Source organism: Bombina bombina, chromosome 9 (genome assembly GCF_027579735.1).
Source record: "Bombina bombina isolate aBomBom1 chromosome 9, aBomBom1.pri, whole genome shotgun sequence".
Lineage (NCBI taxonomy): Eukaryota > Metazoa > Chordata > Amphibia > Anura > Bombinatoridae > Bombina > Bombina bombina.
The window spans coordinates 269,352,842-269,374,915 of record NC_069507.1 but is presented as its reverse complement, the minus strand read 5'-3'; the positions used below and the strand labels follow the sequence as shown (position 1 = coordinate 269,374,915).

The 22,074-nt window shown below is 39.9% G+C and overlaps 1 protein-coding gene across 1 annotated transcript in view; it reads left to right on the top strand.

Moving 5' to 3' along the window:
* The window catches only part of LOC128640579 (ovostatin-like), a 257,493-nt gene that overhangs the window by 208,095 nt on the left and 27,324 nt on the right, over positions 1 to 22,074 (top strand). The window contains exons 20-22 of the mRNA XM_053693050.1: positions 546 to 766; positions 4,768 to 5,004; positions 10,397 to 10,521. Of these exons, the coding sequence (XP_053549025.1) occupies positions 546 to 766; positions 4,768 to 5,004; positions 10,397 to 10,521 (583 nt within the window). The remainder of the gene's footprint in view (positions 1 to 545; positions 767 to 4,767; positions 5,005 to 10,396; positions 10,522 to 22,074) is intronic.

The following is a 22,074-nucleotide window of genomic DNA, read 5'->3' as shown; positions in this document are numbered from 1 at the left end:
TTATTAAACATGGAATTTTGTTTTCTGATATTGTTGAGCTAATGGATCTTGTGGCCCTTGTAACCCTCCATGCACCCCTACGCCTTAGACCTACTGTATTTCAGATCTACATCTTGACTTGGTGATATTTCAGATTTTAACTATAGAAGCAAGTGAAGCTCAGGACAGATGCAATCACAATACATCTAGTGCCAGGCAAAGACAGACACAAAGCATCACACTCACGTATAGGAGGCCCCGGGTACAAAATCTCATATCTATGTCACAGTACAGATGGGCTAAAGCCATTCTTGTTTCTAATCTGCCATCATCATGTCTAGCTCATTTTATAACTGTATATTTAGCCTTTTCATTCTTCATCCTACTTCACTTTCATTCCACATTCTCTCGTGTCCTTCCTCTCTACATTAATTCTTGTTTCTATCTAGTCTTTCAGAGTAAAGATATTTTAAATTAATTCTTCCCTATCTGGATACTGCAGTTTGAAGGATACATAATATCAATATCTACATTTCTACCCCTTTCTCCTCTCACACCCTGCACAGGTGGTACAATGCATTGGGAACGAGAAAGAAAGAATGAAAAAATAAACATCCCATTCCTGCCTCATCCTAATTCTCCTGCTGATGTGGAAATTACATCCTACATCTTGCTTAGCATTGCCAAGGGCCCCAATATCACAAAAGATGACTCAAACACCATGGCCCAAATAGCAGTATGGGTTATCCAGCAGCAGAATTCAAATGGGGGATTCCGCTCCACACAGGTAAAGATGGTCAAACACTAATCCTGGAAGCGTCTGTGTCACAGTCTGTAATACAGGCATATAGTACAAAGGAACAGTAAACTGGGTTAGTATCAAAGCCAGAACTAGCTCAGTAGCAAAGACAGGGTCAGTATCAGGAACACAACTAGGTGACAATTAGTTCAGGAAAAAAAACAGAGACAGTATCAGAAACACAACTAGCTCAGGAACAAAAACAGGGTCAGTATCAGGAACACAACTAGTTTAGGAACAAAAACAGGGTGAGTATCCGGAACACAACAAGATTAGGAACAAAAACAGAGTCAGTATCTGGAACACAACTTGCTCATAAACATAACAGGGTCAGTATTAGGAACACAACTAGATCAGGAACAAAAACAGGGTCGGTATAAGGAACACAACTAGCTAAGGAATAAAAACAGGGTTAGTATAAGGAACACAACTAGGTAAGTAACAAAAACAGGGTCAGTATCAGGAACACAACTAGATCAGGAAAAAAACCAGGGTCGGTATCAGGAACACAACTAGCTCAGGAACAAAAACAGGATCAGTATCAGGAACACAACTAGGTGAGTAAAAAAACAGGGTCAGTATCAGGAACACAACTAGCTCAGGAACAAAAGCAGGGTCAGTATCAGGAACTCAACTAGCTCAGTAACAAAGACAGGGTTAGTATTAGGAACACAACTAGGTAAGTAACAAAAACAGAGTCAGTATCAGGAACAAAACTAGCTCAGGAACAAAAACAGGGTCAGTATCAGGAACATAACTAGCTTAGGAACAAAAACAGGGTCAGTATCAGGAAAACAACTAGATCAAAAACAAAAATAGGATCAGTAACAGGTACACAACTAGATCCGGAACAAAAACAGGGTCAGTATTAGGAACACAACTAGCTCAGGAACACAACACGGTCAGTATCAGGAACACAACTAGTTCAGGAATAAAAAAGGGTCAGTATCAGGAACACAACTAGTTCAGGAATAAAAACAAGGTCAGTATCAGGAACGTAACTAGGTCAGGAACAAAAACAGGTTAAGTATAAGGAACACAATGAGTGTGTGCACAGTATGTGGGAGAAGTTAGTTTTCTCATACAGCATCATACTCATAAGGCAATATCCCTATAAATGAGTTGTATAATTGCTAGATCTAGATCAAGAACAAAAATAGGGTCAGTACCAGGGACACAACTAGTTCAGGAACAAAAATGGGGTCATTACCAAGAACATGAATAGTTCAGGAACAAAAACAGAGCCACTATCAGGAACAGAACTAGCTCAGGAACAAAAACAAGGTCAGTATCAGGAACATAACTAGCTTAGGAACAAAAACAGGGTCAGTATCAGGAACACAACTAGATTAAGAACAAAAATAGGATCAGTAACAGGAACACAATTAGATTAGGAACAAAAACAGGTTCAGTATCAGGAATACAACTAGTTCAGGAACAAAAACAGGGTCATTACCAGGAACATGACTAGTTCAGGAACATAAACAGGGTCAGTATCATGAACACAACTAGCTCAGGAACAAAACAGGGTCAGTATCAAGAACACAATTAGCTTAGAAACAAAAACAGGGTCAGTATCAGGAACACAACTAGCTCAGGAACAAAAACAGGTTCAGCACCAGGAACACAGCTAGCTCAGGAATAAAAACAGGGTCAGTATCAGGAACACAGCTAGCTCAGGAACAAAAACAGAGTCAGTATCAGGAACACAACTAGATTAAGAACAAAAATAGGGTCAGTAACAGGAACACAATTAGATCAGGAACAAAAACAGGTTCAGTATCAGTAATACAACTAGTTCAGGAACAAAAATGGGGTCATTATCAGGAACATGACTAGTTCAGGAACAAAAAAAGAAAAAAGAGGAGCGCTAAATGCACGGAAACAATTTAATATATATAGTATCAAATCACAGAAAATATGCTACAGTGTCAAGCGAAAATAATTAAAAAATGTTTAAAATCAGGACGTCTCCTGTAAGATTAAAACAGAAATATCAAATCAGGTACCCAGCGTTATAACTGAAATGCATCAAACATTTATAATAGAGCAGATTTCTCAACATTTATAATAGAGCAGATTTCTCAACATATATAATAGAGCAAGTCTCTAAACATATGCTGTGTGCTGTTAACATATAATATAGTCCCAAATTCTGTGTATGGACCAAATGAGGCAATGTGTAAAAAACCCACCAAAAATAAAAAAGACTGAGCGCTGTGTAGCGCATAAAAGACAAAGTCAATGCCCCACTATGTGAACTATGTGAACTGGCGGACCAAATAAGGCAATATATTAGAGACCACCTAAATAAGAGAGGCTAAGCGAGATGTAGTGATTTGTGATTTGATACTATGAAGCCCATTTATCAAGCTCCGGATGGAGCTTGTGGGCCCGTGCTTCTGATGAGTCTTCAGACTTGAAAGGTTCAAAGGAATAATTGCGATCCTCGCCGGAAAAGTTAAAACATGAATTTTTATTCGAAAATTTAAAACAAGTGGAAGATTTGCAGCAGCATGCAGAGTGCTGCGCCCACTCTGCATGCTGCTGCAAATCTTCCACTTGTTTTAAAGTTTCGAATAAAAATTCATGTTTTAACTTTCCGGCGAGGATCGGAATTATACCTTTGAACCTTTCAACCTTTGAACCTTTCAAGCAAACAGCTGTACACGCCACGCTCCGCTGTGAACCAATCCAAAACCTATTGGCCATTGTGACGTCAGACTTGCCAGAAACAGCAGTTATGAAGCAGCGGTTTAAAGACCGCTGCCCCATAACCCTGTCCGCCTGCTCTGATGAGGCGGACAGGAATCGCCGGAATTCAACCCGATCAAGTACGATCAGGTTGATTGAAACCTCCCTGAAGGCGGCCCATTGGCCGCAAGTCTGCAGGGGGCGGCGTTGCACCAGCAGCTCGTGTGAGCTGCTGGTGCAATGCTGAATACGGAGAGCGTATTGCTCTCTGCATTCAGCAAGGTCTTGCGGACCTGATCCACACTGTCGGGTCAGGTCCGCAAGACATTTGATAAATAGGCCCCTATATATATTAAATTGTATCCGTGCATTTAGCGCTCCTCTTTTTTCTTTTATGGTTCTATTCTGGATATCATCTCCAGCGCTCACTTCTATTTTTTATTAATTAGTTCAGGAACAAAAACAGGGTCAGTATCAGGAACACAACTAGCTCAGGAACAAAAATAGGTTCAACACCAGGAACACAACTAGCTCAGGAATAAAAACAGGATCAGTATCAAGAACACAACTAGATCAGGAACAAAAACAGGGTCAGTATCAGGAACACAACTAGATCAGGAACAAAAACAGGGTCAGTATCAGGAACACAACTAAATCAAGAACAAAACAGGGTCAGTATCATGAACACAGCTAGCTCAGGAACAAAACAGGGTCAGTATCAGGAACACAACTAGCTCAGGAACAAAAATAGGTTCAACACCAGGAACACAACTAGCTCAGGAATAAAAACAGGATCAGTATCAGGAACACAACTAGATCAGAAACAAAAACAGGGTCAGTATCAGGAACACAACTAGATCAAGAACAAAACAGGGTCAGTATCAGGAACACAACTAGCTCAGGAACAAAAACAGGGTCAGTATCAGGAACACAACTAGATCAAGAACAAAACAGGGTCAGTATCAGGAACACAACTAGCTCAGGAACAAAAACAGGGTCAGTATTAGAAACACAACTAGCTCAGAAACATAACACGGTGAGTATCAGGAACACAACTAATTCAGGAATAAAAAAGGACCAGTATCAGGAACACAACTAGTTCAGGAATAAAAACAAGGTCAGTATCAGGAACATAACTAGGTCAGGAACAAAAACAGGTTAAGTATAAGGAACACAACGAGTGTGTGCACAGTATGTGGGAGAAGCTAGTTTTCTCATACAGCATCATACTCATAAGGCAATATCCCTATAAATGAGTTGTATGATTGCTAACCCCTTATGTTCCTGTTTTTTAGGATACAGTTGTGGCCTTGCAAGCACTTTCTGCCTCAGCCCAGGTTATATACACACCAAATGCTCACCACAATGTGATTGTGACAAGAAGGAATAGGGCAGTGAAAAAAGGAAATATGAAGGTTGCACAGTGTAGTATGAATCAAGAAAACAGGTTGTTGGTTCAGAGACAATCACTAACAAAAGTGCCAGGAGATTATACAATTTTTGTCAGTGGAACAGGATGCTGCCTTATCCAGGTACCATGTAAACTTCATATAAAGTCACTTAACATTGTAATATGAGAATTTAAATAATCCTAAAATATATTACTCGCTGCAGGAAAAGTGTGAATCATCTACTTCAGGGAACAGTGCCAAATTAGTACATGACTCACCTGCTGCAGGTAACAGTGTCACATTAGTGCACGACTCACCTGCTGCAGGTAACTGTCAGATGACTGCATGACCCACATGTTGCAGGTAACAGTGTCCCATGAGTGCATGACCCACATGCTCTAAGTAACTGTGTCACATTAGTGTGTGACTCACCTGCTGCAAGTAACAGTGTCAAATTAGTGCATGAATCACTTGCTGCAAGTAACAGTGTCAAATTAGTGCATGAATCACTTGCTGCAAGTAACAGTGTCAAATTAGTGCATGAATCACTTGCTGCAAGTAACAGTGTCAAATTAGTGCACGACTCACCTGCTGCCGGTAGCTGTCAGATGACTGCATGACCCACATGCTGCAGGTAACTGTGTCACATGAGTGCATGACCCACCTGCTCTAAGTAACTGTGTCACATGAGTGCATGACCCACCTGCTCTAAGTAACTGTGTCACATTAGTGCGTGACTCACCTACTGCAAGTAATAGTGTCAAATTAGTGCATGAATCACTTGCTGCAAGTAACAGTGTCAAATTAGTGCATGAATCACCTGCTGCAAGTAACAGTGTCAAATTAGTGCATGAATCACTTGCTGCTGCAGGTAATTGTGCCACATGAGTGCATGACCCACTTGTTGATGGTACCTGTGTCACATGAGTGCATGGCCCATCTGCTGTAGGTAACTGTTTCACATTAGTGCATAACTCACCTGCTGCTGGTAACTGTTTCACATTAGTGCGTGACTCACTTGATGCAGTTAACAGTATCACATTAGTGCATGGATCACCTGCTACAGGTAAATGTGTCACATTAGTGCATGACTCACCTGCTACAGGTAACTGTGTCACATTAGTGCGTGAATCATCTGCTACAGGTAACAGCGTCACATTAGTGCATTACTAACCTGCTGCAGGTAACTGTGTCACATTAGTGCACAACTCACCTGCTGCAAGTAACTGTGTCACAAAAGTGCACAACCCACCTGCTGTAGGTAACCGTGTCACATTAGTGCGTGAATCATCTGCTACAGGTAACAGTGTCACATTAATGCATTACTAACCTGCTGCAGGTAACTGTGTCACATTAGTGAATGACTCACCTGCTGTAGGTAACTGTGTCACATTAGTGCGTGAATCATCTGCTAAAGGTAACAGTGTCACATTAGTGCATTACTAACCTGCTGCAGGTAACTGTGTCACATTAGTGTGTGACTCACCTGCTGCAGATAACTGTGTCACATTAGTGCATTACTAACCTGCTGCAGGTAACTGTGTCACATTAGTGCATTACTAACCTGCTGCAGGTAACTGTCACATTAGTGCACAACTCACCTGCTGCAAGTAACTGTGTCACAAAAGTGCACAACCCACCTGCTGTAGATAACTGTGTCTCATTAGTGCATTACTAACCTGCTGCAGGTAACTGTGTCACATTAGTGCATGACTCACCCGCTGCAAGTAACTGTGTCACATTAGTGCGTGGCTCACTTGCTGCAGGTAACTGTGTCACATTAGTGCGTGGCTCACTTGCTGCAGGTAACAGTGTCACATTAGTGCATTACTAACCTGCTGCAGCTAACTGTGTCACATTAGTGCACAACTCACCTGCTGCAAGTAACTGTGTCACAAAAGTGCACAACCCACCTGCTGTAGGTAACTGTGTCACATTAGTGCATGAATCATCTGCTACAGGTAACAGTGTCACATTAATGCATTACTAACCTGCTGCAGGTAACTGTGTCACATTAGTGCATGACTCACCTGCTGTAGGTAACTGTGTCACATTAGTGTGTGAATCATCTGCTAAAGGTAACAGTGTCACATTAGTGCATTACTAACCTGCTGCAGGTAACTGTGTCACATTAGTGCATGACTCACCTGCTGTAGGTAACTGTGTCACATTAGTGCGTGAATCATCTGCTAAAGGTAACAGTGTCACATTAGTGCATTACTAACCTGCTACAGGTAACTGTGTCACATTAGTGCATGACTCACCTGCTGCAAGTAACTGTGTCACATTAGTGCGTGACTCACCTGCTGCAGATAACTGTGTCACATTAGTGCATTACTAACCTGCTGCAGGTAACTGTGTCACATTAGTGCATGACTCACCCGCTGCAAGTAACTGTCACATTAGTGCGTGGCTCACTTGCTGCAGGTAACTGTGTCACATTAGTGCGTGGCTCACTTGCTGCAGGTAACTGTGTCACATTAGTGCATTACTAACCTGCTGCAGGTAACTGTGTGACATTAGTGCGTGGCTCACTTGCTGCAGGTAACTGTGTCACATTAGTGCATGACTCACCTGCTACAGGTAACAGTGTCACATTCATGCACTAATGTTACACAGTTACCTGCAGCAGGTTAGTAATGCACTAATGTGACACTGTTACCTGTAGCAGGTGAGTCATGCACTAATGTGACACAGTTACCTGCAGCAAGTGAGCCATGCACTAATGTGACACAGTTACCTGCAGCAGGTTAGTAATGCACTAATGTGACACAGTTACCTGCAGCAAGTGAGCCACGCACTAATGTGACACAGTTACCTGCAGCAGGTGAGTCATGCACTAATGTTACACAGTTACCTGCAGCAGGTTAGTAATGCACTACTCACCTGCTGCAGGTAACTGTGTCACATTAGTGCGTGGCTCACTTGCTGCAGGTAACTGTGTCACATTAGTGCATTACTAACCTGCTGCAGGTAACTGTGTCACATTAGTGCGTGGCTCACTTTCTGCAGGTAACTGTGTCACATTAGTGAGTGCCCGACACACCAGCTGTAGGTAACTGTTTCACATTAGTGCTTGACTCACTTGCTGCAGGTAACTATCATATTAGTGTGTGACTCACATGCTGCGGGTAACTGTGTCACATTAGTGCATGACTCACCTGCTGCAAGTAACTGTGTCACATTAGTGCATAAATCACCTGCTACAGGTAACAGTGTCACATTAGTGCATGACTAACCTGCTGCAGGTAACTGTGTCACATTAGTGCATGACTCACCTGCTGCAAGTAACTGTGTCACATTAGTGCGTAAATCACCTGCTACAGGTAACAGTGTCACATTAGTGCATTACTAACCTGCTGCAGGTAACTGTGTAACATTAGTGCATGACTCACCTGCTGCAAATAACTGTGTCACATTAGTGTGTCACTCACCTGCTGCAGATAACAGTGTCACATTAATGCATGACTCACCTGCTTTAGGTAACTGTGTCACATCAGTGCATGACTCACTTGCTGCAAGTAACAGTGTCACATTAGTGTGTGGCTCACCTGCTGCAGATAACAGTGTCACATTAATGCATGACTCACCTGCTTTAGGTAACTGTGTCACATCAGTGCATGACTCACTTGCTGCAAGTAACGGTGTCACATTAGTGTGTGGCTCACTTGCTGCAGGTAACTGTGTCACATTAGTGCATGACTCACCTGCTACAGGTAACTGTGTCACATGAGTGCCCGACACACCAGCTGTAGGTAACTGTTTCACATTAGTGCTTGACTCACTTGCTGCAGGTAACTATCATATTAGTGTGTGACTCACATGCTGCGGGTAACTGTGTCACATTAGTGCATGACTCACCTGCTGCAAGTAACTGTGTCACATTAGTGCATAAATCACCTGCTACAGGTAACAGTGTCACATTAGTGCATGACTAACCTGCTGCAGGTAACTGTGTCACATTAGTGCATGACTCACCTGCTGCAAGTAACTGTGTCACATTAGTGCGTAAATCACCTGCTACAGGTAACAGTGTCACATTAGTGCATTACTAACCTGCTGCAGGTAACTGTGTAACATTAGTGCATGACTCACCTGCTGCAAATAACTGTGTCACATTAGTGTGTCACTCACCTGCTGCAGATAACAGTGTCACATTAATGCATGACTCACCTGCTTTAGGTAACTGTGTCACATCAGTGCATGACTCACTTGCTGCAAGTAACAGTGTCACATTAGTGTGTGGCTCACTTGCTGCAGGTAACTGTGTCACATTAGTGCATGACTCACCTGCTACAGGTAACTGTGTCACATGAGTGCCCGACACACCAGCTGTAGGTAACTGTTTCACATTAGTGCTTGACTCACTTGCTGCAGGTAACTATCATATTAGTGTGTGACTCACATGCTGCGGGTAACTGTGTCACATTAGTGCATGACTCACCTGCTGCAAGTAACTGTGTCACATTAGTGCGTAAATCACCTGCTACAGGTAACAGTGTCACATTAGTGCATGACTAACCTGCTGCAGGTAACTGTGTCACATTAGTGCATGACTCACCTGCTGCAAGTAACTGTGTCACATTAGTGCGTGGTTTACTTGCTTTAGGTAACTGTGTCACATCAGTGCGTGACTTACCTACTACAAGTAACTGTGTCACATCAGTGCATGACTCACTTCCTGTAAGTAACTGTGTCACATTAGTGCATGATTCACCTGCTACTGGTAATTGTGACACATTAGTGCATGACTCACCTGCTGCAAGTAACTGTGTCACATGAGTGCATGACTCACCTGCTGCATGTAACAGTGTCACATTAGTGCATGACTCACCTGCTGCAGGTAACTGTGTCACATTAGTGCATGACTCACCTGCTGCAGGTAACTGTGTCACATTAGTACGTGACTCACCTGCTGCAGGTAACTGTGTAACATCAGTGCATGACTAACCTGCTGCAGGTAACTGTGTCACATTAGTGCATGACTCACCTACTGCAGGTAACTGTGTCACATTAGTGCATGACTAACCTGCTGCAGGTAACTGTGTCACATTAGTGCATGACTCACCTGCTGCAGGTAACTGTGTCACATTAGTGCATGACTCACCTGCTGCAGGTAACTGTCACATTAGTGCGTGGCTCACTTGCTGCAGGTAACTGTGTCACATCAGTGCATGACTAACCTGCTACAGGTAACTGTGTCATATTAGTGCATGACTCACCGGCTGCAGGTAACTGTGTCACATTAGTGCATGACTCACCTGCTGCAGGTAACTGTGTCATATTAGTGCATGACTCACCTGCCTCAGGTAATTGTGTCACATTAGTGCATGACTAACCTGCTGCAGGTAACAGTGTCCCGTAAGTGCATGACTCACCTGCTGCAGGTAACAGTGTCATGTTAGTGCATGACTCATCTGCTGCACATGCACGATTTCTTAATATGATTATTTATGCAGTTCAGCTGTGTAATTTATTAATATTAGAATGCTGTGATTTAATACGAGCTCTTCACTTCCTCATTTCTCTGTAGACTACAGTGAAATACAATGTCCCGGTGTCACAGGAAAAGTCGGCCTTCTCACTGTCAGTTACCTCATCCTCTGAGAGTTGTGTAAACGGTGTGGCGTATACCTTTACTATTGGTATCAATATCAGGTATGGAGTAAGAAAGCAATCTGTTTCTCACTCCTTTTTATTCAGTTATTGTGCCCAGTGTGCTTTTATCATTATTATATATTTTTATTATGATTATTTCTTTCATTAGATGGTGAGAGTCTATGCATCATCGTGTGTGGAAATTCCCCTCCTGACCACCAGGAGGAGGCAAACGACACCCCAACACATCAGAGCTTTAAATCCCTCCCACTTCCTCAGAATTCTCAGTAATTTCCTATACTCTTTGATGGAGTGAGGAAAACGTTGTTGGGCTACATGAGACTAGGGATGGGCGAATGTTTCGCAACATTCGAAAAACAGCACGAATTTTAACACATTTGTTCGAATCGAATTTCGAATGTTTACATAACATTCTAACATTCGATTTTCGAATGTTCGGTTTCGAATTTTACGATTACATTCGAAAATATTCTTTCTTTCATGTAATTAGCAAGAGTCCATGAGCTAGTGACGTATGGGATATACATTCCTACCTACCAGGAGGGGCAAAGTTTCCCAAACCTCAAAATGCCTATAAATACACCCCTCACCACACCCACAAATCAGTTTTACAAACTTTGCCTCCTATGGAGGTGGTGAAGTAAGTTTGTGCTAGATTCTACGTTGATATGCGCTCCGCAGCAGGTTGGAGCCCGGTTTTCCTCTCAGCGTGCAGTGAATGTCAGAGGGATGTGAGAAGAGTATTGCCTATTTGAATTCAATGATCTCCTTCTATGGGGTCTATTTCATAGGTTCTCTGTTATCGGTCGTAGAGATTCATCTCTTACCTCCCTTTTCAGATCGACGATATACTCTTATATATACCATTACCTCTACTGATTCTCGTTTCAATACTGGTTTGGCTTTCTACTACATGTAGATGAGTGTCCTGGGGTAAGTAAGTCTTATTTTCTGTGACACTCTAAGCTATGGTTGGGCACTTTTATATAATGTTCTAAATATATGTATTCAAACATTTATTTGCCTTGACTCAGGATGTTCAACGTTCCTTCTTTTAGACAGTCAGTTTCATATTTGGGATAATGCATATGAATTAATCAATTTTTTTCTTACCTTAAAATTTGACTTTTTTTCCCTGTGGGCTGTTAGGCTCGCGGGGGCTGAAAATGCTTCATTTTATTGCGTCATTCTTGGCGCGGACGCTTGTTCACTGGCATTTTTTCCCATTCCTGAAACTGTCATTTAAGGAATTTGATCAATTTTGCTTTATATGTTGTTTTTTCTATTACATATTGCAAGATGTCCCAGATTGACACTGAGTCAGAAGATACTACTGGAAAATCGCTGCCTGGTGCTGGATCTACCAAAGCTAAGTGTATCTGCTGTAAACTTTTGGTAGCTGTTCCTCCAGCTGTTGTTTGTATTGAATGTCATGACAAACTTGTTAATGCAGATAATATTTCCTTTAGTAATGTTACATTACCTGTTGCTGTTCCGTCAACATCTAATACTCAGAGTGTTCCTGTTAATATAAGAGATTTTGTTTCTAAATCCATTAAGAAGGCTATGTCTGTTATTCCTCCTTCTAGTAAGCGTAAAATGTCTTTTAAAACTTCTCATTTTTCAGATGAATTTTTAAATGAACATCATCATTCTGATTCTGATAATAGTACCTCTGGTTCAGAGGATTCTGTCTCAGAGGTTGATGCTGATAAATCTTCATATTTATTCAAGATGGAATTTATTCGTTCTTTACTTAAAGAAGTATTAATTGCATTAGAAATAGAGGATTCTGGTCCTCTTGATACTAAATCTAAACGTTTAAATAAGGTTTTTAAATCTCCTGTAGTTATTCCAGAAGTTTTTCCTGTTCCTGATGCTATTTCTGAAGTAATCTCCAGGGAATGGAATAATTTGGGTAATTCTTTTACTCCTTCTAAACGTTTTAAGCAATTATACCCTGTGCCATCTGACAGATTAGAGTTTTGGGATAAAATCCCTAAGGTTGATGGGGCTGTCTCTACTCTTGCTAAGCGTACTACTATTCCTACGGCAGATAGTACTTCCTTTAAGGATCCTTTAGATAGGAAAATTGAATCCTTTCTAAGAAAAGCTTACTTATGTTCAGGTAATCTTCTTAGACCTGCTATATCTTTAGCGGATGTTGCTGCAGCTTCAACCTTTTGGTTAGAAGCTTTAGCGCAACAAGTAATGGATCATAATTCTCATAGCATTGTTAATCTTCTTCAACATGCTAATAACTTTATTTGTGATGCCATCTTTGATATCATTAGAGTTGATGTCAGGTATATGTCTCTAGCTATTTTAGCTAGAAGAGCTTTATGGCTTAAAACTTGGAATGCTGATATGTCTTCTAAGTCAACTTTGCTTTCCCTTTCTTTCCAGGGTAATAAATTATTTGGTTCTCAGTTGGATTCTATTATCTCAACTGTTACTGGAGGGAAAGGAACTTTTTTACCACAGGATAAAAAATCTAAAGGTAAATTTAGGTCTAATAATCGTTTTCGTTCCTTTCGTCACAATAAGGAACAAAAGCCTGATCCTTCATCCACAGGAGCGGTATCAGTTTGGAAACCATCCCCAGTCTGGAATAAATCCAAGCCTTTTAGAAAACCAAAGCCAGCTCCCAAGTCCACATGAAGGTGCGGCCCTCATTCCAGCTCAGCTGGTAGGGGGCAGATTGCATTTTTTCAAAGAAATTTGGACCAATTCAATTCACAATCTTTGGATTCAGAACATTGTTTCAGAAGGGTACAGAATTGGCTTCAAGATAAGGCCTCCTGCAAAGAGGTTTTTTCTTTCCCGTGTCCCAGTAAATCCAGCGAAGGCTCGAGCATTTCTGAAATGTGTTTCAGATCTAGAGTTGGCTGGAGAAATTATGCCAGTTCCAGTTCTGGAACAGGGGCGGGGGTTTTATTCAAATCTCTTCATTGTACCAAAGAAGGAGAATTCCTTCAGACCAGTTCTGGATCTAAAAATATTGAATCGTTATGTAAGGATACCAACATTCAAAATGGTAACTGTAAGGACTATCCTGCCTTTTGTTCAGCAAGGGCATTATATGTCCACAATAGATTTACAGGATGCATATCTGCATATTCCGATTCATCCAGATCACTATCAGTTTCTGAGATTCTCTTTCCTAGACAAGCATTACCAGTTTATGGCTCTGCCGTTTGGCCTAGCAACAGCTCCAAGGATTTTTACAAAGGTTCTCGGTGCCCTTCTGTCTGTAATCAGAGAACAGGGTATTGTGGTATTTCCTTATTTGGACGATATCTTGGTACTTGCTCAGTCTTCACATTTAGCAGAATCTCATACGAATCGACTCGTGTTGTTTCTTCAAAATCATGGTTGGAGGATCAATTTACCAAAAAGTTCATTGATTCCTCAGACAAGGGTAACCTTTTTAGGTTTCAAGATAGATTCAGTGTCCATGACTCTGTCTCTGACAGACAAGAGACGTCTAAAATTGATCTCAGCTTGTCGAAACCTTCAGTCACAATCATTCCCTTCGGTAGCCTTATGCATGGAAATTCTAGGTCTTATGACTGCTGCATCGGACGCGATCCCCTTTGCTCGTTTTCACATGCGACCTCTTCAGCTCTGTATACTGAACCAGTGGTGCAGGGATTACACAAAGATATCTCAATTGATATCCTTAAAACCGATTGTACGACACTCTCTGACGTGGTGGACAGATCACCATCGTTTAGTTCAGGGGGCTTCTTTTGTTCTTCCGACGTGGACTGTAATTTCAACAGATGCAAGTCTGACAGGTTGGGGAGCTGTTTGGGGGTCTCTGACAGCACAAGGGGTTTGGGAATCTCAAGAGGTGAGATTACCAATCAATATTTTGGAACTCCGTGCAATTTTCAGAGCTCTTCAGTCATGGCCTCTTCTAAAGAGAGAATCGTTCATTTGTTTTCAAACAGACAATGTCACAACTGTGGCATACATCAATCATCAAGGAGGGACTCACAGTCCTCTGGCTATGAAAGAAGTATCTCGAATACTGGTATGGGCGGAATCCAGCTCCTGTCTAATTTCTGCGGTTCATATCCAAGGTATAGACAATTGGGAAGCGGATTATCTCAGTCACCAAACGTTACATCCGGGCGAATGGTCTCTTCACCCAGAGGTATTTCTTCAGATCGTTCAAATGTGGGGACTTCCAGAAATAGATCTGATGGCTTCTCATCTAAACAAGAAACTTCCCAGGTATCTGTCCAGATCCAGGGATCCTCAAGCGGAAGCAGTGGATGCATTGTCACTTCCTTGGAAGTATCATCCTGCCTATATCTTTCCGCCTCTAGTTCTTCTTCCAAGAGTAATCTCCAAGATTCTGAAGGAATGCTCGTTTGTTCTGCTGGTGGCTCCAGCTTGGCCTCACAGGTTTTGGTATGCAGATCTGGTCCGGATGGCCTCTTGCCAACCATGGACTCTTCCGTTAAGACCAGACCTTCTGTCACAAGGTCCTTTTTTCCATCAAGATCTCAAATCCTTAAATTTAAGGGTATGGAGATTGAACGCTTGATTCTTAGTCAAAGAGGTTTCTCTGACTCTGTGTATCTAGAAAGATATATTATCGAGTTTGGAAGACTTACATTTCTTGGTGTCTTTCTCATCATTTTTCCTGGCATTCTTTTAGAATTCCGAGAATTTTACAGTTTCTTCAGGATGGTTTGGATAAAGGTTTGTCGGCAAGCTCCTTGAAAGGACAAATCTCTGCTCTTTCTGTTCTTTTTCACAGAAAGATTGCTAATCTTCCTGATATTCATTGTTTTGTACAAGCTTTGGTTCATATAAAACCTGTCATTAAGTCAATTTCTCCTCCTTGGAGTTTGAATTTGGTTCTGGGGGCTCTTCAAGCTCCTCCGTTTGAACCTATGCATTCATTGGACATTAAATTACTTTCTTGGAAAGTTTTGTTTCTTTTGGCCATCTCTTCTGCTAGAAGAGTTTCTGAATTATCTGCTCTTTCTTGTGAGTCTCCTTTTCTGATTTTTCATCAGGATAAGGCGGTGTTGCGAACTTCTTTTCAATTTTTACCTAAGGTTGTGAATTCTAACAACATTAGTAGAGAAATTGTGGTTCCTTCATTGTGTCCTAATCCTAAGAATTCTAAGGAGAGATCATTGCATTCTTTGGATGTAGTTAGAGCTTTGAAATATTATGTTGAAGCTACTAAGAATTTCCGAAAGACTTCTAGTCTATTTGTTATCTTTTCCGGTTCTAGGAAAGGTCAGAAGGCCTCTGCCATTTCTTTGGCATCTTGGTTGAAATTGTTAATTCATCATGCTTATGTCGAGTCGGGTAAAACTCTGCCTCAAAGGATTACAGCTCATTCTACTAGGTCAGTGTCTACTTCCTGGGCGTTTAGGAATGAAGCTTCGGTTGATCAGATTTGCAAAGCAGCAACTTGGTCTTCTTTGCATACTTTTACTAAATTCTACCATTTTGATGTGTTTTCTTCTTCCGAAGCAGTTTTTGGTAGAAAAGTACTTTAGGCAGCTGTTTCAGTTTGATTCTTCTGCTTATAATTTCATTTTTTTTCATTATAAGATTTAAACTTTATTTTGGGTGTGGATTATTTTTCAGCGGAATTGGCTGTCTTTATTTTATCCCTCCCTCTCTAGTGACTCTTGTGTGGAAGATCCACATCTTGGGTAGTCATTATCCCATACGTCACTAGCTCATGGACTCTTGCTAATTACATGAAAGAAAACATAATTTATGTAAGAAATTACCTGATAAATTCATTTCTTTCATATTAGCAAGAGTCCATGAGGCCCACCCCTTTTTTGTGGTGGTTATGATTTTTTTGTATAAAGCACAACTATTCCAATTCCTTATTTTTTATGCTTTCGCACTTTTTTCTTATCACCCCACTTCTTGGCTATTCGTTAAACTGATTTGTGGGTGTGGTGAGGGGTGTATTTATAGGCATTTTGAGGTTTGGGAAACTTTGCCCCTCCTGGTAGGTAGGAATGTATATCCCATACGTCACTAGCTCATGGACTCTTGCTAATATGAAAGAAATGAATTTATCAGGTAAGTTCTTACATAAATTATGTTTTTCGAAAAATTCGAATTTAGATTGTAATAGTATTTCTAATGCTTTTTCTTTAAATGTAATATTCGAATTATGCAATACGTGTATTCGAATTCGAAAAATTCGAATTTAGATTGTAATAGTATTTCTAATGCTTTTTCTTTAAATGTAATATTCGAATTATGCAATATTCGAATTCGAAAAATTTGAATTTATATTCGAATTCAAAAAATTCGAATTTATATGTTTGTAATAGTATTTCTAATGCTTTCTTTAAATGTAATATTCGAATTATGCAATATTCTATATGGAAACATTCAAAATTATATATTTGTATCTATTATGTATCAATTTACTAGATTCCCGCCCTACCACATGAACTATTGAACTTCTGAATAGTATTTGTTAAATAGAATGTTAAATTCGAAATTTCGAATGTGGACATTCGATATAATTATAAACATTCGAATTCGAAAGTGACATTCGAAAACTGTAAATAACATTCGATTTTCGAATTTTTAAGAATATTCGTTCTTATCGACATTCGAATTTAGAATTCGAATTTCGGTAATAACATTCGTTCTACATTTGAAATTCGAAAATTTACACATTCGCCCATCTCTAGTTGAGACGGATCGTCTGACTGATTCATTTCCTCCTCGTAGGATAAGCACATTCATTGGTCACTGGTTATTATGAAAATGTTTTTACGTAATCTTAGGACAAATATTTATACACAATACACCTTAAATTATCAGCTTTTACCACTTTTGTCTGTTTAAATGAGTTTACAGTCTCTCTAAGCCGGCTTTAGCGCTCTCACAAGTTACTGCAGCGTTGTCTATTTCTCTCACTTGGGCTAAAATCTATATATCTCCTTTGGGTTCCTTGGTTTAGCACTCACTGGTACTGCGGAGGCTCTTTTCCTTGTTAGTGCACTTCCTGTTATAATCTGTTCCTGTTTTGCTGTAATTATCTCACATGTAGGGAGAATCCTTTACTGTTTTTGTCTTATTCCAGCGCTTATTTGACATTATTTTATTAGTTTTCCCTATAAATCATTTTTACTTTGTGACATTTCTGTTATTTCTTCCCTTTTGAGGTTAATTAACTGTACATCTTTTTGCTTATTTGTTTCAGTCTATCTCCGAGCTTCTTCCTTATTGTTACTATGGTGGAAACTGGTGCACCTCAAGCCTTTGGTCGGTTACCCTATCCTCTGAAGTGTTAACCCTTCTAGCCTGTGTTTTCTTTGTAAGGATTCCCAGTCCCCTGCTCAGCTATGCACCTTATATAATGGGTCTATTTCTAACCCTAAACAGAGTTTTGTAGCTCTGCTTTCTATTCAGAGTGTTCAAGGGTTTCTGCTTTATCTAGGTTGCTCTCAGGAAGGTTCCTCTGACCTTTCTCTAAAGTTTAAAGGGACAGTCTACAAAATAATGTTATTGTTTTAAAAGATAGATAATCCCTTTATTACCCATTCCCCAATTTGTTATATTTAAAGGGACAGTCAACACCAGAGTTTTTGTTGTTTTAAAAGATAGATAATCCCTTAATTACCAATTCCCCAGTTTTGCAAAACCAACACAGTTATAATTATACACATTTTACCTCTGTAATTACCTTGTATCTAAGCCTCAGCAGACTGCCCCCTTATTTCAGTTCTTTTGACAGACTTGCATTTTAGGCAAGCATAACTGTCTCCATGGTAAATTCACGTGCATGAGCTCAATGTTAACTAAATGAAACATGTGAACTAATGCCCTCTAGTGGTGAAAAACTATCAAAATGCATTTAGATTAGAGGCGGCCTTCAAGGTCTAAGAAATTATCATATGAACCTCCTAGGTTTAGCTTACAACTAAGAATACCAAGAAAACAAAGCAAAATTGTTGATAAAAGTAAATTGGAAAGTTGTTTAAAATTACATGCCCTATTTGAAACAGGAGAGGTTTTTTTGGACTTCACTGTCCCTTTAAATACTTTTTACCTCTGTGATTACCTTGTATCTAAGCCTCTTCTGACAGCCCCCTGATCACATGACTTTTTTATAATCTATAGCCAATTAGTGATGTGTTGTGCTGACTCTTAAATAACTCCTTGGGCATGAACACAATGTTATCTATATGGCCCACATGAACTAGCAGTCCCCTGTTGTGAAAAACAAATAAAAAAGCATGTGATAAGAGGCTGTCTGTAGTGGCTTAGAAAAAGGCAGAAATTATTTAATATAACAATGTTGGTTGTGCAAAGCTGGGGAATGGGTAGGAAAAGCATTATCTATCTTTTTAAACAATAACAATTTTTGTGTTGACTGTCCCTTTAAGGAGTAGATTCACTCTGCTATTAATGAAGTGTTAGCTGTTATGCCTCCTGCTGTTAAGCTCAAACCTATGCAAGTATTGGAAAGTGATCTTTCTACTTAGGGGCCAGCTTTCTACATTTCCCAATAATGATAGAGGTGTTTATGCCCCTGCTGCTGTGGCAAAAAATGTGCCCTTTAATTTCAGACATGAACAGCAAACAGTTTTATTTGTGATGCAGCCCAATCCTTTTTGTTCAAGTGGCGAAAGTAGAAGTTTTGCACTTCTTTTGCCCCCCCTTTATCTTTCCTGTTTTATAGTTTCCTCCATTTACTTGACTATATGTGACTGAGGATTCAGGTGAAGTGGGAGGGATTTAAAGCTCTAGCATGTTGGGGGGTTCTTTGCCTCCTCCTAGTGTTCAGGTGGGGAATTTCCACATGTGATCACGCGTGGACTCTAACGATCATGAAATAAATGAATTTGGGTAAGATTACTAGTGGAGCAGTATTTTAGCTATCCCGAGTTGACTTCACCAGACAAAGGCTTTCTGCACGTGTTGGAATGTGCTCGTATTACATTATAAGTTGAAAGTAAAAAGTTAGTGTGTGACCGACAATCCGATGAGCACAAAAAGTTGGACCTTGAATATCGTAACTAAGTTAAAGTATTCTCCCATAGGCTTCAGTGGAGTGAGCAAACTGCAAAAAATCAAAAACAAAAAAAACACCCATACCACGCTTGCTAACCCAGTCGAATTTATTCAAGTGCGCTAAACCCAACATGAATTATGAATATTTTTTGTAATATATATATAATACTGTGAAAAAGTCTTAGGCCACCAAAAAATTTGTTATTTTAGCAATGGTATAATGACCATATATAATTATTTCTCAGTCTCTTTATTAGAATACAACCAGAAAATACAGGATATTTGTATGTAGTATTACAAAAATGGAAAAAGTATTTAGTGTGACCTCCCCTTACACTTAAGCAATAGCAGGGACCTGGCTCTTGTAAATGTGAATGGAAAGAAGAGTTGCAGAGAGATGGAAGAATGAGTGCTTGCGGCCTTCAGTGAAACATAGTGGAGGGTCTGTCCTGGTTTGGGGCTGCATTTCTGCCAGTGGTGTTGGTGATATTGTCCGAATTGATGGGATCCTGAATGCTGAAGTACAGACAGTTTTAATTCATCATGTCATTACTTCTGGGAAGCACCTAATTGGGAGCAATTTTATTTTTCAGCATGATAATGATACCAAGCACACTGCTAATGCAGTGAAATCATATTTGGCGTGGAAAAAAAACCAGCTGATAAAACACTGACAGTTATGAACTGGCCTCCACAGAGTCCAGACCTGAATATTATAGTGACAGTAGGGGATCAACTGGACAAATAAATAAATAAAAGACAACCTATATCTAAATAAGAACTCTGGGAAGTGCTTAAAGAAGCCTGGTATAATATACCAGAAGATTACGTAAGGACAGTCTCCCCAAAAGAGTTCAAGATGTGCTTAGCTCCAAGCGAGGTCACACTAAGGGCTCCATGTACTAAGAGGAGGTCGGAGAGTTTCTCAATTTGTGAAGCTGTCAGCGTGCCTTCGCTACATACGGGCAGCTGATCTGTTTGTCCGCTAGCCGTATGTATCATTACACACTCATCGCAGTGTGTAATGCCCGCCCCTTCATTCGTGCGACTGTAGGGCTGTCAATCACCAAGAGTGAGCGAGCTCTCTGTGATTTTCCCTCAGCACCTCAGAGGTGGCGTAAGGTGTAAGAAGCAGCGGTCTAATGACCTCTGCTTCTTACATTGCGGGATGCAGGCTCGCCTATGCGAACCTGCCCTGCAAAGGCTCCAAAGCAGCTTACGCTGCTTTGTACAGGGAGCCCTAAATACTGACTTTTTTATTCTAAAAATTGTGTACATATTTTCTGTATTTTCTTTCTATCTTAATAAAGAGACCAAAAAATAAATATGGATGTTCAATACAACTTTGCTAAAACAACAAATCCATGGTGGCCTTATACTTTTGCACAGTACTGTATATACTTCACTGCAAAGGGCTACAACACACACACACACACACACACACACATATATATATATATACATACAGGTAGCCCTCAGTTTACGCCGGGGTTAGGTTCCAGGAGGAATGGTTGTAAATTGAAACCGTTGTAAATTGAAACCCAGTTTATAATGTAAGTCAATAGGAAGTGAGGGAGTTAGGTTCCAGGCCCCTTTAAAAATTGTCATAAGTAACACCTAATACATTATTTTTTGAAAGCTTTGAAATGAAGACTTTAAATGCTAAACAGCATTATAAACCTAATAATATAGATTGTATCATCATCATCAAACTAAGTTTAATGAACAAAAACATTTGCTAAACATCACCTAATTAAATAATTACACAACAGACAGTATCATCATCAAACTAAGTTTAATGAACAAAAACATTTGCTAACAGCACCTAATAAAATAATCATACAACAGACTGCATCATCATCAAACTAAGTTTAATGAACAAAAACATTTGCTAACAGCACCTAATAAAATAATCATACAACAGACTGCATCATCATCAAACTAAGTTTAATGAACAAAAACATTTGCTAAACATCACCTAATTAAATAATCACACAACAGACTGCATTATCATCAAACTAAGTTTAATGAACAAAAACATTTGCTAAACATCACCTAATAAAATAATTACACAACAGACTGCATCATCATCAAACTAAGTTTAATAAACAAAAACATATTTTTACTTGCATTTTTCTGCAATCAGGTCTCTGCATTGTTAGCATGTTAGATAATATTGGGTCTGCACCTATTCTATGCATTTCAATCTGCAGTGATTAATAGGCAGTTAAGCACCCTCACCTCAAGCTGCTGGACAGGAAGATAATAGGGAAGTGGCTGCTAAAACTTGTTGCTCGATAGAGCTGGACTGATCGGTGTACACCGATCAATTTAAGGCTGTTAAGTTGCAAAATGTGTGTGTGTCTGTAAATACATGTATACACATGTAAATCCATATGTACACACATATAAACATTTAGAATAAGAGAGATATTTATTTTACATGTAATATGAGCACTAGAATAAGAGAGATACTGATTTTACATAAAATATGAGCACTAGTATAAGAGAAATACTGATTTTACATGTAATATGAACGCTAGAATAAGAGAGATACTGATT